The sequence below is a fragment of the Miniopterus natalensis genome, chromosome 2, assembly GCF_054644295.1.
Source record: "Miniopterus natalensis isolate mMinNat1 chromosome 2, mMinNat1.hap1, whole genome shotgun sequence".
NCBI classification, from domain to species: domain Eukaryota; kingdom Metazoa; phylum Chordata; class Mammalia; order Chiroptera; family Miniopteridae; genus Miniopterus; species Miniopterus natalensis.
The window spans coordinates 148,977,660-148,995,730 of NC_142082.1; the positions used below are offsets into that span (position 1 = coordinate 148,977,660).

General features: G+C 36.0%; 1 protein-coding gene across 1 annotated transcript in view; it reads right to left on the reverse strand.

The window, feature by feature from the left end:
• The window catches only part of LOC107528192 (contactin-1), a 139,197-nt gene that overhangs the window by 851 nt on the left and 120,275 nt on the right, over positions 1-18,071 (reverse strand). Inside the window, exon 15 of the mRNA XM_087813935.1 lies at positions 10,115-10,235. Within this exon, the coding sequence (XP_087670061.1) occupies positions 10,115-10,235 (121 nt within the window). The remainder of the gene's footprint in view (positions 1-10,114; positions 10,236-18,071) is intronic.

Genomic DNA, 18,071 nt, shown 5'->3' on the forward strand with positions numbered 1-18,071 from the left:
TAGTATAAACACATTATATAGAAAATCATGCAATTGTCAGGATGATTGCCCAACTCTTTCACCTACTCATCACTAAAGGAAGTTTGATCATTAGAATTAGACCACTTAATGACAACTAGTAGCCCCCTGGTGATAGTCTTTTAAATAGTAGAAATAGTAACTAGAAAAACTTGTCTCTAATGACTGCTTGTTGCAAATTTAGTCTGTATGATAAATGGTCACAAAAATTGCTAATTTTAGATATATTCTTCCCTCCCCCCCTTTAAATGAAGTTTTGGTAGTTTCTGTTTTCTATTACCAGAGTTAGCTTACCTGCAATCTGAGGCCTTGAGTGTGCACAGAAGGGACTATGAATAGTCACGCAGGGAGCCTCCCCAAACTGCTCCACCGTGAAAGGCCATTTCTTGAATTAGTTATAGTAGCTACTAGCTTATATAAGAACCTATCAAATAGTGTTCCTCCAAGTTTTTAAACCACAGGTATCAGCGGATTTAACACATTCCTGTCAGTAACAGTCCCTTGCTCCTGAGGAAATTCTCAGGAATGTGTGGAGGGGCTCCAGCGCTGGCTAGTTGAGAGCCAGTGAGACTGTGGGGAGCTATTGCACAGAAGTGTGTTCTTCAGTGTGACAGGCCCCAGACTACTTAGTGAAAGGCCATGAGGCTGTGTCACAAGTTAGTTGCTACCAAGGCTATTGAAAATTCATAAGTTTGTGCATTATTTTTGTGAAAATGAAATGGATTCAAGAATAGCTCTGCAATATACTAACTCTCACTCACTGGCATGCATTCCAATGCAATTTCAAATAAGGTGGTTGGTGGCGCCTCTAGCAGTGCTCTGGGAAATTCGCATGAACCACAGTCAACTTCCTCACCTCCTCTGCTGTCCACAGAGTGACCAATACTGATGGCCAGCACTGGGCAATTAGAAATAAGATAGACCCTGGCTGGTGTGGCTCAGTAGTTAGAGCATCTGCCCATGGACTGAAGGGTCCTGGGTTCAATCTTGGCCAAGAGCATGTACCTCAGTTGCAGGCTTGATCCCTGGCCCCGGTCAGGGGAGGCAATCAATCAATGTGTCTCTCAAATCTCTCTCTCTCTCCCCCTTCCACTTTCTCTGAAAAGCAATGGAAAAAACATCCTCAGTGAGGATTAAAAAAAAAGAAATGAAGATAGTGTTTTGCTTTTTCAAAAAAAGAAGAGAGAGATTTTGGATTTATGCCCAAGTCTGCATTAACTTATAAACGTATCATACAGTTAAATATTATAATGAAAAAATGCTGTCGCAGAGAAAATATTGAGGACTCCTTGCTGGGCTATCTAAGGAGATGTCCTAAGTCATATTCAGATAACACATGGCCTGTTCTGTCACAGAAGTACAGGATCCTATGGTTACCTTCCAGGAGGAAGTGGGGAGGGTGCAAACTATGAAACAGCTGGATTTGTAAGATACCAAGAGAGATTTTGCAATCAGTTGTACAATCCTTCTAACATTTCTTTCTTTCTCTTTGAGTAGGTCTTAATTTCAGTGATGATGGTAGTTTGAGGAGCCATGTGATAGAAATTCAAAAGACTAAAATTTCCTCTCTGCAGCATCTTTTTAAAATTTTTTTATTGATTGATTGATTTTAGAGAGAGAGAAGGGAGAGAGAGAAACATTGATTTGTTCTTTGACTTATTTATGCATTTATTTGTTGATTCTTGTATGTGCCCTGACTGAGGATTAAACCCACAACCTCAGAGTATTGGGATGATGCTCTAACCAACTGAGCTGCCCAGCCAGGGCCTCTCTGCAACTTATTAAATTGACCATAGATTTAGAAAGTAAAAGAATTTCTAAGTTTCTTTCATTCTTATTTGCTTAGGAGTAAAACATTTTGTGACCTAATCAAATTCCTAGGGGCTGGGCTAATGCCTGGTGGCAGGGAGATGTGCTCATTACACATTCCTGAGACTTGAAATGGCAGGCTCCATAAAAATCATATATAAGAACAGTGTTTCACTTAAAAGCGATTTTAAACCAATAAGTCTTTTCTTGGTAATGTTTTCAGTAATGAAGCTAAAGTGTTTTTGTCTTCTTTTGTTTAATAAAACAAACCAAAAGAGAAGATGTTATAAAATTCAAATTTCAAATAACTTAAAATTTTATTCTACTCTCTAACTTAATCTCAAATTTTCAATGCATCAGTGTTTTGGGTGAAAAATCTAATTAATTTCATAAAATAAATCATATGACCACAGTGCAAAAGATGTACAATAAAAACTATATGATCTGATTTTTATATTTAGGGTAGTTAAACTTAAAGCGTAGGAGTGAGAGAAAGAGGGTTATATAGTAAACTTGGATCACTGATATCTGGAGATGCCTGGCTTTAAAATGTCAGAGATAAAAAAATTTTTTTTCTTTTTAAAAATCCCTTTGCCTATCAATAAGGATTACCAGTCCTTCCACTACTACCTCATAGCAATTTTATCAGGATGACATGATGAAATTTATAAGAAAGTCCTGTAGACATATAAACATTTTGAATGAATTATTTTTAAGGCCAAAGAGCACATTATAAAATCAAGCTTTAAAACCATCTACTATAGTTTATTTACTGTTTTTGCTATTATAATTATAAACGTATGATGTTGACTACTAGAAAAAAACATTTTTAAAATTACTGTTGCTTCCTCTTATTATTAGGTCAGCCATAAATATGTCATCAGCAAAAATAAAATTGTGAAATGTCCATCAGTGACTCTATAGAATAAACATTTCTTACCGCCCTAACAAAAGGCCTACATTTTAATTTTTCCATATTGATTATTTTATCTAATTAAATAAATCTGAATTAGTCTTTGGTTATATTATGTCACAGCAATAAGCTGGGTGTTGTATCTGAAGTCAGACTGCCTGAATTCAAGTCTTGCTTTTCTACTTAGTAGTTATATGACCTTAGGCAGGTAACTTAGCTTCTTTGGGACTCAATTTCCTCATGTGCAAAAGAAAATAATAATGGTATCTGTCTCTTAAAATAGTGCCTGTTAAATCACAAGCCTTTAATATTGTATATCCTTATATATAGAGTAGGGCAAAAGTAGGTTTACAGTTATGAGTACATGAAACAGAGTTTATTCTTGCATTATTATTTATTAATTATTGTATTATTTTCCATATGAACAACTATAAACCTCTTTTGCCACACCCTGTAATATAATAAATATATGATATGTAATATGAAATATTTTCATTATAATATGTAATATACAATTATATTATGTCATACATTATACATTAAATTATATCATTATATGTATTTATTGTTTATTTTATATTCATAATATGCCTTTTCACAGTATAAAGATTGGAGTTGCAAACATATTTTGCTGATACAAATTGAAATTATTTTAAAAACATGAACTAATTGTTACTTATTCATGCTCATAAAGGCTTTTGGCTATCACTAATTATCGGTACTGCTCTTGTAATTTTACATAATTAGCACAATTGTCAGCATAATCTGGCAGCGCTGCCTGGTAAATGCGCACCGATGTATGAAGCCCGTGGGGAGCACTGAAATAGGGCCCCTGAAAGCACAGCGCGTCTGTGGGGTCCCAACGCGTCCCTCTTTCTCCCCTGGAATCAGTGTGGGGAACAGCAAGTTCGCTGGTGATTTTTTAAGGGAGCCAGGGACGCAGACGAAGCATGTAGCAACGAATAAATTCCAGTTTGCCCAGAGCTGACCAGTTTGATGATCAGAAAGTCAGGAGGAAGTCACTGGAGAGGCGGGCGAGAAGCCCTCTGAGGAAACCCCCCCTGCTGTCCAGCGGGGAGAAAGGAAAGGAATCCAAATTTACGTCGGGGCACATCTCAGAAGGTCAGCTGCCGGTTTATAGCCCTCACACCACTCTTTGAAGTTTTAAATTTATAAAATGAAGTGTTAATCTACACCCATCTTAAAGCTTAAAAAAGTGTGACTTGTTCTGAATGGATTACATACTTTGTTAATGTAGTTGAAAATTTCCTTGAGTTTACATCAATTTACATGGAGAAATAGAATTTCAAAATCATTGATGTACTTTTTAACTTCAGTAGGAATTGGGAAAGCTGTTATATTTACTAAAGCTTTTAAAAAATAAAACTACTAATAAATTGTAACTTTGAAACCATCAAGTTCCTTTCTAACTTCTGTGTTTACTATAAACAGGTACACACGTCAGCCTCAGGTGTGACGGCCACAGAGCCCTGGTGTCTGGCAGCTTTTGAATCCACTGACGGAAAGGAAAAGGCTCCCTGCCCGGCGGCCGCGCTCTCAGTAGGTGGGCCGCTGGGGTCAGTGGCACGCGGGCCCTGAGGCCTCAGAGGGCGCCCAGGCCGCCCCTGCTCCAGCCAGTGTGGCGGCCAGGGCATTTCCCTGTCTCGGTCCCCCAGGGCTGATGACATGGAACCTTTAGCCTGTCTCTGCGGCAAACTTTCTTGGCCAGAGCAAGTGGAAAGCAGAGGCAATTATCCAAGTATCTGAGGTCAATGTGTGTTTTTCTGACCCAAATACTTGAAAAGCTACCTCCAGGATTCTCTTTGATTTGGCTGTGGTGACCTGGACAGTCTTTCTGCCCGCGGTGAATCTCTTTTCAGGACCTCTTCACAGGAGTGAGTGAGTGAGAGTGTGTGTGTGCATGTGTGTGAGTGTCTCTGTGAGTGTATTAGGGGGTGGTTAGGTGTTTGTGTACTTGTATGCCTAGCTTAGTGTGTATAGTATGCAAAACCTTTTTCTCTCTTCTTTCAAATTTTACAATGATTAAATTGATTAACTTAAAACTCCTTTTGCATGATCTTAGGCATATCATGCCTTAAATAATAGTTTTGAATATAAATCCACATTTGATTATTTAACATTAATTTCAGAACAGGCAGGAATCCTGAACACACTGTGAATATTTATGCCAGATACCAGGAATCCAAATCCTGACTTAGCACCAAGAGCTTCACAAACGTTTCCCAGGGCGGACTCTCTGTCCTTTTGCTTTCACTAATATCCAGAGTCCCTGAATTAGCCATGCAAATAGAACATTAAATAATCCAAAAGTTAGTAATTTAAGCTTTTTAAATGGATGTCTTTGGCTTTATCTTTCCCCTCAATGTTTTAAAAGTTAAACTATTTTATTAGCATGTGCCAGATGATGGAAAGGAAGAGGGAAAAGAGCCGCAGCTGCCATCAGTGACTTTTGCTACTTAGCAGCAGCAGTTCTAAAACAGACTAGGTCATCTTTCTGGACCACACCAAATTAACTACTGAAAGTTTTACAGTATTAAAGCTTTAGAGTATTAGCTAAAGAAGTTTTAGAAATGAACTATAGATTTTATTTATTCATACTACCTGGAAGAAGCCTATTATAATGAGAAACTGGATTGGAGTTCCAAGATGATTATCGCAAAGTAGATGGGTAATGCAGGACAGAGATGAGAATTATTTAGAAGACTTTAGGACTAATTCTAGACTTAAAATTGTGTATTCAAATTTGAACACACCTGCAGAGATTTTACAAAGCGACTGTAAGTTGGAAGGTAAAAAGATGTAATTAATGCATGATTTGCCAATAATAGGACCATTGGGACACTTTTTATCTCCCAATGATTTTTATTTTATATTTTTAAAAGAAAAATTACTAATTTACCTGAAACAACATCTCCAAATAAATTATTCAAAAATATTTTTGCCTGGACAATGAAGAGAGGCAAGCCTTATATATGAACTCTTCTAATTTAGAACAGCTGGCAGTAATACATCCTTAAGAGCATTTTCTGTAGGAAAGACCACTAGCCAACTATTATGATGATGGTTTAAAATAAAGCAATATTATTCAGCCTAAAATGAATATTGACAGCTTCCATCAGGTCACTTATTTGGCTATGTTACCTTAGCTTATCCAACACAGGATTTAAAAGTGGGTTAGTCATCAACCAAAATGACCTCCTTAAGGAACCATGTCATTAGGCCAAGTAATAAAAGCTTTAGTGGATTACATCAAATAAAGATGACATCTAACTTATATGCATTTCATTCTATAACTGTATTTTGGCCTTAGAAATAAAGTGGAAAGCTTTACAGAAACACACACACACACACACACACACACACAATGTTCCCATTTAAATAAAAATCTACATAAAATAATATAAGTTTCTAATATAACAATATAAAAATACAAAGTTAATTTGGAGATACAATGGTTTGCACAATTTTTATATTATCCACTTTAATTTCAGTCACTTTAAAAACATTTCCAAATTTTGTGTAGCCTAAATTAGGGTTGAGAATGAGACCAAATAAATGTTTCAGGTAGTGAAAGTCTTTCCTTTAGTTTGTTTTTAAATTTCAGCTTGCATTGTAAAATTTTGTTTAATAGAATATATCAGATATAAAAAGGGGTATCTGAAAATTATAATCATGATTGCATTTTCTATTTTGGCAATAGCACTGTCAAGAATATTTATAATATAGGAGAAATGCCATTAAAAAAGATAAAATATGAAGGTCAAAGCCTAATTTCTTGCTTTTGTGGCCTAATTTTATGGTCCAGTTTTGAATGTTGTCCAAAAGTGCACTCATGAAAGAGAATTTGGATTTGGCACGTTGCATAAATGTTCCCACAATGCTGCTGAATAAATCTCAAAAAACCTTTCCCTCTAAAAGACACTTTTTTTTTTTTTTTAGCTGAAGAGCTTTAAGTTTTCCAAAAATAGCTCTTGCTAAAGAACATTCATACAGGGCTGTTCATATGTGTCAAATGTACTTGATTTAGCAACCTGAAATACACTTTTATGGAACCTAAGAAATAAAACATTCAACAACAAAAAAGGCAATTTGTATCAATCCTCTTAATTTAGATTTTTACATAAGAAGTGTAAAAACATTTGAGGTCCTATAGCTGGTTCTTTTTTTAAAATTAAGAATAGTTTTAAAACCTAAATATCTTTTAAATATTAAGCAATTAATAGTTGTTTGACTTATAAATTCCTTTGGCTATATTATGGACCCATATGTGATAAAAAAGCATGATTCTGAAATTACCTCTTTCATTGATACAATATTATTTTAAATGGATGCCACAGGATGATTGTGACCACTGCTAGCTAACTATGACAATCTGGTGAAAATTATAAATACTCTCCCAAGGGAAAATCGTATATATATATATGGAACTTTATATACAATTTCAGGAAGTCCATGGGCCCCTTGATGCCTGCCCAGGGACTCCAGGTTATAATATCCTGGACTAGAAAAAAATATGTAATTAAGTGGATAAATGGACTAATAATAATATTATTTAAGGCAGTAGGTTTTCTTATATATTATTCCCCATTGTTATAAGAAATAAACTAATTTTATATCCCATGATTTAAATATATAAAGCATATGCCCTAGCCAGTTTTGACCAATGGTTAGAGCATTGGCCCGCAGACTGAAGGGTCCCGGGTTCTGTTTCAGCCAAGGGCACGTAACTTGGTTGCAGGCTCAATCTCTGGCTCCCGTTGGGGAGCTTGTAGGAGGCAACCAATCGATGTGTCTCTCTCACATCAGTGCTTCTCTCTCTCTCCCTTCCTCTTTCTATGAAAGACAATGGAAAAAATATTTTCCAGTGAGGATTAAAAAAGATGATAACAAATAAATAAATAAATATATAAAGCATATTTGAAGGTTTAGCTTATATACATTTTTAACACAAATTATGTAGGAATGTATTTCATTATTTTATTGCAAATGTCTCTTGATATGAAATGAAAGCCTTTTATATTATTAGAAATAAAGTTTTCAGAATAATTATGACTCTGCTGACTTTTAAAATGCTAAGCAGAGAGCACCTTTCTAGTTGTTAGATGGGCTGCTGCCCAATTCATGAATTGCTTAATAAAGCCAATTAGAGCTGCAAAAAAACAAAAAAAAACAAAATAAAATGCTAAGCAATTCTCTTCATCTACTCAAATAGTTTTATTAACATGATGCCATAGTGAGGAGACGTAAAATGCTCTATCACATTTCTGCTGAGTGCACTTGCCAGGTTCCATTGCTTTAAGGTATCTTTCTTGGGACTAAAGGCTTTAGAGAAAGAAAAAATATTATATTTCTACATAATACCTGCTATAGCTTCATTTTACTGAATAAATAAGACAAATTATGCTGTATAAAATACATATTATGATGATTATCAATTATCTAAGTATGTGCAAATATTACCGTTACCACTGTTCGATTATATCTGTAAAACTTCCTTCTGAATACTGGGAGTTTACTATGATGTAATTACTATATGAAGACACTGATGTACATGTATTCTAACATAACCACTATTGTATATTAATGCCAATTCATTTAATACAGGGTAGGACAAAAGTAGGTCTTCAGTTGTTGGTATGGAAAATAATGCAATAATTAATAAACAATAATACGAAAATAAACTCTGGGTTTTGCATGCTCACAACTGTAAACCTAATTTTTCCCTACCTTGTAAGTAAACAATTGCAATTAAATATATGTACAAGCTATTGCTGGAAATAGCTAACAGTTGAGCGGTCTTCCTAGAAAGAATAGTGAATTAGTTTCTCTTCTTGACAACTCTCAAAGACAACAGATGCCCCAGATAAGAAAGTACTCTTAATGGAAATACTGAATCTAAATGAACTCTCTTTGATTTAGCATTTTGTAGCATTGGAGTTTTATTAATATTCAAATAAGTGGTATGAGAAATGAATGTTTAAGTTCATTTGGATAAAGAAATTTCAGCTAGATTTCTTATCACTCTATTGAAATACATATTCAACTAGAATAAAATGGTTTTCAGCATTTTCCCAGTGTGACATGGGTCTCCACATTACCATTTCTCTAGATGGAAATGCAGGAGGTATATGAGATTGGGTGAAATTATATTGATCTAGATCTGGATGGGGAATTAAGACAAACAAACCACAGATATCATTTTATTTGTCTATGCCAAAAATTGCCTGAAATGTGCAATTAAATAATGGTCAATAAATATTTCTAGTAGGTGAAATGTGAAAAAAATAAATTTTTTTATAATAGAAAAAATAGAGATTAAAAAGAGAGCTATGAAGCTATGCAATGGAATTCTGCATCCCACTAAATATTAATAAATATGCATATGTGAATTATACAACTTAGTAGAGAAGATGACTCATGTATATAGATTGCTATAGAACACCAGAAAAGTAGTAATTGTTATGAAAGTGTAGAAGAGAGGGGCTCATATTTGTGACATCTGGAAAGGATTCATGAGTTTGTTAATACTTGAGTCAAATTTTGAAGAATAGATAAGATTTGAGCAACAAACAATGATAAAAGGACATGGAAGGAATGCTGCGAACCAAGAAACAGAGGTAGAAATGTTAGAGTATTTTTGTGGACTAGTTGGATAGTGGACTTGGTTATGAGGAATGGTGAGAGATTAAGGCTAACGGCTAAGGTCAACCCATGGAACTTCTTGGGTGATTAATTAAAAGGAGTGGCCTTCATTCTATAGGTAGTGAGTGGAGAGCCAATGAATGATTTTTGAAAAGATAAAGCATGTTCTGAGGTAGCCTCACATACAGTAGTCAGTAGCTAAGGGGTTGTCTTTATAAGTGTGTATCCTAGCACACTCTTGATTATTTATAAGAACAAAAACACTAGTCTGAAAACAAACACAAGATAGAAACATGACACGTGTATAAACTCACTGTTTATTCTAAGATAATAGCAATAAATATATCACATTGGCACGAGTATGTTTTTTTCCATAAAAAATAAAGAAGGAAACAACACTATTCTCAGCACACACAAAGTAATAGCAGGAACTGAGAACTTCTGGTAAACACTAAGCTTACAAGCACAAACATTTAGTAGGAGGTATGTGGTATAAGTTTCTAGAAGACATGTAGTTAGCAAAACAAACAAAATCAGTGTTGTTTACTACTTGTCTGGCATAAATTATTCTTGGACATGAGTAAGAAGCTGTTCTCAAGAATCAACTCTCAAAATATATAAGAATTTGGGCCTGAGCTACCAGAAGATTATACATATTTATGCAAGTCGAATAACTTCGGTTTTATAATTTTAGAATATTTAAACTCTTACCTCTCACAACAAGGTCGGCTGAGGCTGAGGAATTGTCCACAATTGTCTGTGCAGTGCATGTGTATCTGCCAGCATGTTTCAGCTGGGCATTTCGGATGAGCAGTTCCCCATTGGCATCCAGCTGGGAGCAAAAGCAGCAGTCATTCAAATCAGTGCATGTTTCACCAGTTACATGGCATTTAGGATACATGAAGTACATGTTCCCTCTAACAAAATGAACTCCATGAGAAGGTATCTACTGTAGATATGCTAACCATATGTCTCTGCCTAGGTTACTTAAGCGTTGGGCTTTCTCAAGTGAAAAATAAAGTGAGTTAATTACTTAAGGTCCATTTTAGCCCCACTCTCTTTTTTTTTTTTTTAAATCCTCACCCGAGGATATTTTTTTCCATTACTCTTCAGAGAGAGTAGAAGGGAGAGAGAGAGAGAAACATCAATGTGAGAAGATACATCAATCGGTTGCCTCCCACATGCACCCCAACCAGGGCTGGGGATTGAGCCCATAACCAAGGTACATGCCCTTGGCCAGAATCAAACTTGGGACCCTTCAGTCCACAGGCTGATGCTCTAACCACTGAGCCAAAACAGCTAGGGCTAGCCCCAGTATCTTTAACATTTTATTATTTCTACTAACAGAGGGCCATGCTGAGAGAAACCAAAGGATGAAGCTATTTCCTTCTTACCTTTTAAAGAGAAATATCAAGGTCTAAAAATCTTTTAAAAAAAAAAAAAATATATATATATATATATATCTTTATTGATTTCAGAGAGAAGAAAGGAGAGGGAGAGAGAGAGAGATAGAAACATCAATGATGAGAGAGTCATTGATGGAGCCCACAACCGGGGCATGTGCCCTGACAGGGAATCGAACTCCGATCGCCTGGATCCTAGGTTGATGCTCAACCGCTGAGCCACGCCCGGCTGGGCAAGGTCTAAAAATCTTAATGCTGAATGTCAATGAGGACAAGTAAGTACATATGGCCAGAAGAATTAATAACCTGATTTGGAAAAGTCAATCTAATTGACTAATTTCAAGATGTGTCACAGTTCACTTTACAAAGACACTAAAAGTTTGCAGAAACTGTCAAAAAGGGAAATTCTACTTACATGTTCTTTTTTTGCCAAAAATATAAGCTCTGTGTGGGCAAGGATTTTTTTGTTCACTGCTCTATTCCAAGTGCTCACAGAGTATTCAATATATATATTCTGAAAGAGGCTTGAGGGAATTTTGCTTGGGAATAATAGTGCACCATCTCAGTGTAATTTCTAAATACAGCTAACAGTTGTTGAATGCCTACTCTGTACGCGCAGCCTGGGTATGCAAGTATATATATTATCTCATCCAATTCTCTTCTAAGATAGGTCCTAGTATGTCAATTTTATTAAAGATAAACGTGATACTTACAGTAGCCAAGTAATTTAACTAAAATCATTCAGCTTTTTCGGTAGCAAGAACATGCCTAATCCTTGCTCATAACCTCCAACATAGTCTCTTAAGAGAAGAATTTGAAAACTCAATTAGTTTTTCCTGAGAACGAAAAGTTATTGATTTACTATTCCAATCATATATATTAAGGAATGAAGGATTAAAGGCTAGGTTAATATTTTACATAATAATACATGAGGGTATTGTACATGTGATATGAGAAACCTGCAACTGTTTAAATTTTGTTATTTTAATGACTATATGGAATGAATGCTCCATTTCACCATAGGTTCCACCAGAGGCCCCTTCACATATTAAATTCCATGCTGATCTTGGAAAGTGTTTGCTATCCTCGCTTGATGACCGACGTTAAGGATAATAGCTAGTTGTAATCTGAGCATATTGATTCCGTTGGCTGTAATAGAATACTACTATCTCCATCAGTGGCGATACACCTTGCTCCTTGATACTAGTCATTCTTAGTAAAAATGTAGAGATGATGCAATTTAGTGTCAGTTGGGGTCTTCCTGTCCCTTGAGATCTAGATTAACTAAAAATCCCGTTTCTAAGATTTGTACAGATTCATCGGGTAGAGGAGTTCTTATCTTCTGCTTTCTTGGTCAGTTATTTCTTTGTCATTCCATGGAGCCCAGACTAGAGATGCTGTCCTTTCTATGTCATAAAACCTACTAACGCAAAGTATTCCCTAATAAAGTGGGTTTACTGAGGAATTGAAGGTAATGGAACTGGTTGTATCCCATGAGGTAGGGCACATCAACAGAAAGAATTATCATCCATTTCCAAGTTCTATTCTTAAAAGTCCTATTGGTTATATTTTTAGAGGGATTTCTCAGTGACCTTCACCTCCCCCTGTGCTCTGCTTTCCTGCTGGTACCTACTCCCACACCCATCTCTTACTTCTCTCCGTTCTTCTCTTCTATTCCTTGGACAAAGAATTATTATTTCCTCATGTTAAGCTGCTTAATTATTTGATGGTTGCTTGGAATCTGACAATATTTATTTCTCAAAACCTTACTTTCTGTTTTCAGTGTTTTCCATTTCTTTACCTCTGACTTCTCAATCCACGGTTCCTATTTTATTCAACTCGCTTTACTTGTCTAATAACATTTGACTTTCCTTCCCCAAACACACAACTTTTCTAGTCATCTATGACAACACACTTTCCAGAAACTTCTAGGACATTCTCGACCCCTTCTCTTCTTTAACTTCCTTATAACTGCAGCACAAATACTGGACTTTACCCATTCCTTTTCATCACTACTGCCTCTGTCCCCCTCCAACCTACTGACATCTCTCACTGAGCTACTATATCCTATTTGGTCACAACCTCTGTCCCATTTCACTCTCTTCTTTTCTCCATTTGTCACTCAGAGTCAGCTTTTAAAAAGGCAAATATGATCAATCACACTCTCTGTAAAAACAAAATGAAACCTCTAAAATGTGTCCCCTTCCTGGATAAAAGTGTTATAATGACTAACCTGGCTGCATTCTGTAGACTTTGTCCAATATTCCAGCTCACCTAGTGCCACCATTTCACTTACACCTTGCTTTCCAAAGAAACACTCCCTTTTTAGGACTTAAATGCATCTTGGCCTCTCTGATCTCTGGTTCTTCATGGTGATTCTTCTCCTAAAATGTACTCATCTCATTCCCCCACTCCCTCGCCACCATCACCTAAGTAATACCCTCTCCCCACCAATACCAGTTCAAGTCATTTCCTCAAGCATCTTTCCCTTTTCTCTTGTTATATTTTATCACAGCACCTTTTACCTAAAGTCATAGTATATGTGTCAATTGCAATGAAATATTTGTACAGTTATATGATTAAAGTCTGTCTCCATAGAGGACTGTAAGTTGAATGGAGGAAATACGCCTGTTTTGCTCAGCACTGTATCCCTGTGTTATGTATGTGTACAGCCTATGTGCTGTATCCACAGGAACCAACACAGTGCCAGGACCATAACATTAAATATACGTTGTTTGAATGAACTAATCAACTTGCTTATCAAGAATTCTGGCACCTGCTTTTAAGATAATATATGTTCAATTCAGCTACAAGCAGAATTAGCTTAGCAAGTTCATATAGCTTGTGGCAATTGTAGCATTCCAGAAGCATATACTGAGAGTTATTTTGGCATCAGCATGAAGTACACACTCTTGCTACTTCCTCTAATTATTCCTTCTCCCAACTCCTATGTCCTAGACTCTGTAGACAACTTACACTATATCATTTATTCTCTTTACTGCAGACCTGTGTACATATCACTTGCCTTGCAAAGATTCCCGCATCTCCTGCTTTTATCACTTGGCCAACTTCAAGTCACAGTTTAGATGTCCCTTTCTTCTCTGGAATTCAAAGCCTGGGTTAGGCATCGTCTTCTGCACATTTTCATTATAACTATCTCTTTCTACTATAATTGTTTAGCTGTTTATTCTATTAGACTGCAATTCCTTGAGAGAGGGACTAGATCTTATTTATTATTATACAAAAATAACTTAATGAAATACATGGCATAAGGAGGAATTCAACAAATATTAAATATTACATAAGTGAATTAATAAATATCTATTACCTAAAATATTTTCATTAAATTCTTTTAGTAATTTCATATGATTTTTTCAAATAAGATAATGACAATATCATAAATTAAAATAACTTAGTTGAGAACTGTTGATGTCCATACACATGAGATCGATTACCCATTAATAACATATTCCAAATTATTTGTACACTAACTCCATGAAGAAATACAAATGTTTTACGAGTAATGTGCAAGTTTATAGAGAGAAGAATGCAGTTAACATATAAGAAAACAGAAACCCATTTTCCCAACCTATGTGTTTTATAGAGAATTTGGCCTTTTCCCAAGAGAAGCCTGCTCTTTGTTCTCAGCTTCTGAAAGGCAATTTATTTGTCTTTCTGTCCCAGAGTATCTTGGGTCATAGTGAACAGTCTAACAATGTGATTCAGGGTGGGAGTTGGCTGCAGCTGTATGGTTTTAAGGTAGGGGCTGGCCATGCCAGAAAGACCAACATTAGGACTTGAGGTGGGGGTTTTGGGCCATGTGATATCAGTCAATCCAGAGACTGAGGTTGACCATTTGGGCAATCAATCAATTATGCCTATGTGATTAAGCCCCAGTAAAATCTCTGGACACCAAAGCTCGGGGAAACTTCCCTGGTTGGCAATACTCTGTGCTTATGGCTATATGCCAAGGCTGATAGAATAATGCATCTTTACTCGGTGGGGACAGAACAGTGGACTCTGTGTCCGGTTCTTCTCCTGGACTCTGCCTGGTATACTGTTTCCCTTAGGCTGAGTTTAATCTGTGTACCTTTCCTGTAAAATACTGTAACCGTAAGTATAATAGCTTTCAGGGAGTTCCCTGAGTTCCTTCCAGCAAATCCAAACTGAGACTGGTTTTGGCAACTCCCAGAACTTGTAGTTGGTTTCAGAAGTGGAGATGATCTTGAGAACTGTGCCCAAATTTGTACTTGGCCTAAATCCTCATACCATACTAAATAGAATTCTTCTAAGAGAGGAGGAAAAGAAATATTATTTTATTATTTGTAACTCTTATTTAAAAAAATATTTGAGGAAAAGTGGAAATTTGTGAGGAAGGTAACATTTCTAAAGACTATTGGCACATATTTCTGAATAATTTTCTGGTGGAAAAATACGAAATAATTATGGTAAAATAAAATAATTTAAACACTATATATTTGTAAAACAGACAGTTCTAATGTACTTTGACATCTTTAATAGCACTGTACTTTGACACTAAATATTCATTAATGGAAGGATATTAAGTAAAGTCTTTTAAAACTATTATGACAGGAGATAATAGTTATATTAGGGAAAGGATAATGTTTGGTTAAAAATGAAAAGCACTTACTTCTATTATATGCTTTCATTATGTGAACTCACTAATTTGTTTGCTTCACGCATCTAAAAGAAAGGTAATCCTATTATTAAATACCTACTATTTCAATAAGCCATGTGCTTACATTGGAATTTTAAAAATAAGACACTTTAGAAATTAAAAATATTTTATTTAATTTTAAAATAAAGAAATTGAGGGAAAAAATAATATAAAAATAAACAAATTGTAGCACTTTAATTGCCCTCTGTAAAATATCTGAGTACTGTATACCTAATATTCTTTTTGTCCTTAATAAAATTGCTCTCCCTTTCCCAAAACTCTCAGCTTGAATCATATTGCTCATTACTTATTTTATTTTGAGATCAATAATGGGGTCATTCTTTTTATACTTTTTACATGTAATGAAAAACACAAACTGTTTTATGTCAAAATATTATATTGAATTTACACTTATTGAATCTTTAGAGTAAGTTCTCTAAAACTCTTAACTATTCTAAAAGTTTAATCCTAAGCTCATTTTAAAAGTCAGATCATTTTTAAACATTAGGACTTAGGTGGGTAATGATAGGCCTACTTATATAAAGCAATAATAAGTGACTTTAACATTTATTCTCATGTGCTCTATATTTGATGAAGGTGAGGCATTGAAATGCCTCAGAAGGAAAGCAAAGGAAAAACATACTATATCCCTTCTGATATAGCTGTGTATGCATGAAAGCTGCCCTGAAGTTTTTATAAATGGTGCTACCACTTTTCATACCTCAGGAGAAGCTGAGGTTCTCAGTGGTCAACAGAAAGCTTACAAAGCAAGTAAAGATCATGGCCCTCAGCACATTCTAGCCACAAATTAGATGCGAACGCTCTCTATATTTTCCCCTAAAAACCACAGCTTGGCTGAATTACAAAATGCTTCCCTTCACATGAGGAGAGTTGAATCACATACTGGAAATGGTGATAGCCCAGCGCAGGGTTATTCCAAAGTGTATATGTGGTTTACCACTTAGAAATTCCCCAAATTTAAATCAAAAGACTTCCAAAATATAAAGGCCCATATCTTCCCCTCCGCCATGAACTAACTCATTCCTGCAGTATAAAGGAATCTGAATTACTAAGTTGTATTAACAACTGAATTAATCAGAATGAAAAAAGAAATGTTACAGATACGGTACACACATAACGGCTATATGTCAACAAAAACATCTCTTTTGTTCTGTCAGAGTTCAGAATGAAGGCATAGATATTGAAGGTGAAAGGAAAGCATATCCTTTAAAAAGAACAGTCTGGAAATTTATAAGAAAAAATTATTATATATGTATAATACGTGCCATATCCGTGAAAAACAAAAAAAAATTCTTTTTTACTTTTGACTGGCCAGGTTAAAGAAAAAAATAACTATAGCAAATACATCGTATGCAACTGTAAACTTGAACACCACCGTCACGAACAAGACTAAGAGCAACTATTTAGTAAAGGACATCTAGGTGCCGGGAACTATTATAAATACTTCACATGTGCAAACTCCCTTAACAACAGCCCTGTGCAACAGGGACTATTTTTAACCGTATTTTAGAGATGAGGGTGCAATACTGCGATACCTATAACCACTACTGCTGCTACTGCTGCGCCTGTTAATAGGATGCTACTACTGCTGCTACTGTTCGTCCGCTCTGTGCCGCTGAGCGGGCTCTGACGGCTGGCGACCCTGTGGCTGAACGCGGTCCGCAATGTCCTGTCCTCAACAGCCTGCTCAGCTCCTGCGGGCGCATGCTTATGGTTTCTTTTATGGAGCCAAACCATCCCAAATTTGGTTTTCCTCTTTTCCCGCTGCCTTCTATTTTCCCCAGCACTATTGTCTTTTCCAAAGAAACCCTGCCTCAGATTATTGGGAAGAAAAAACTCACCAGGGATAGATGGGGTACCAATAGAATTATTTCGAGCCACAGAGACTCAGTCTGTCAAAATCCTAACATGAACATGTCAACAAATGTGGAAAACAAAACAAAGGCCAGCGAATCGGAAACACTGACTATACATCCCAAGAGATGCCACGGAGCGCGGGGACTACAGGACCGTGGCTCTCATTCCCCCCAAGCGAAGCGACGCTCAGGGCCAGGCACCCAAGTCTCCCACCTGTCGGGGGCAGGCCACGCCAGATGCTCAGGCGCGACACATGCTGCTGTGAGCGCTGCTGCGGCCTCCGCGAGAGCCACCGCCCCTGCCACCTCTACTCCCGGCTGATAAAATGCCTTTTAGATACGTGGCAATTGGCTAGCTGTTTTGCATACATTGTCTTATTTAATTTATAATTCTTAGGGACATACTTCTAATACTTCCGTTTTAGAGAGAAGAAAATTTGAGATTATGAGTGAAGTTACTGGTGGAAGGCTCAATAGTTAGCATATAAATCATGAGATTTAAGTTAACAATTTGGTAGGTAAAAATGGATACTTTCTTATAGCAGGAAGAATACAATATGTTATTGTTTTATCTATATTTTCAAACATAAGAAAATAGAAAGAAGAGTACAATGGCCATCTGTATACCAACCAATTAGATTCCATAATTGTAAACTTCCTGCCATAGTTGCTTTATCTAATAATCTAACTAGCTAGTCCTATCTTTTCTT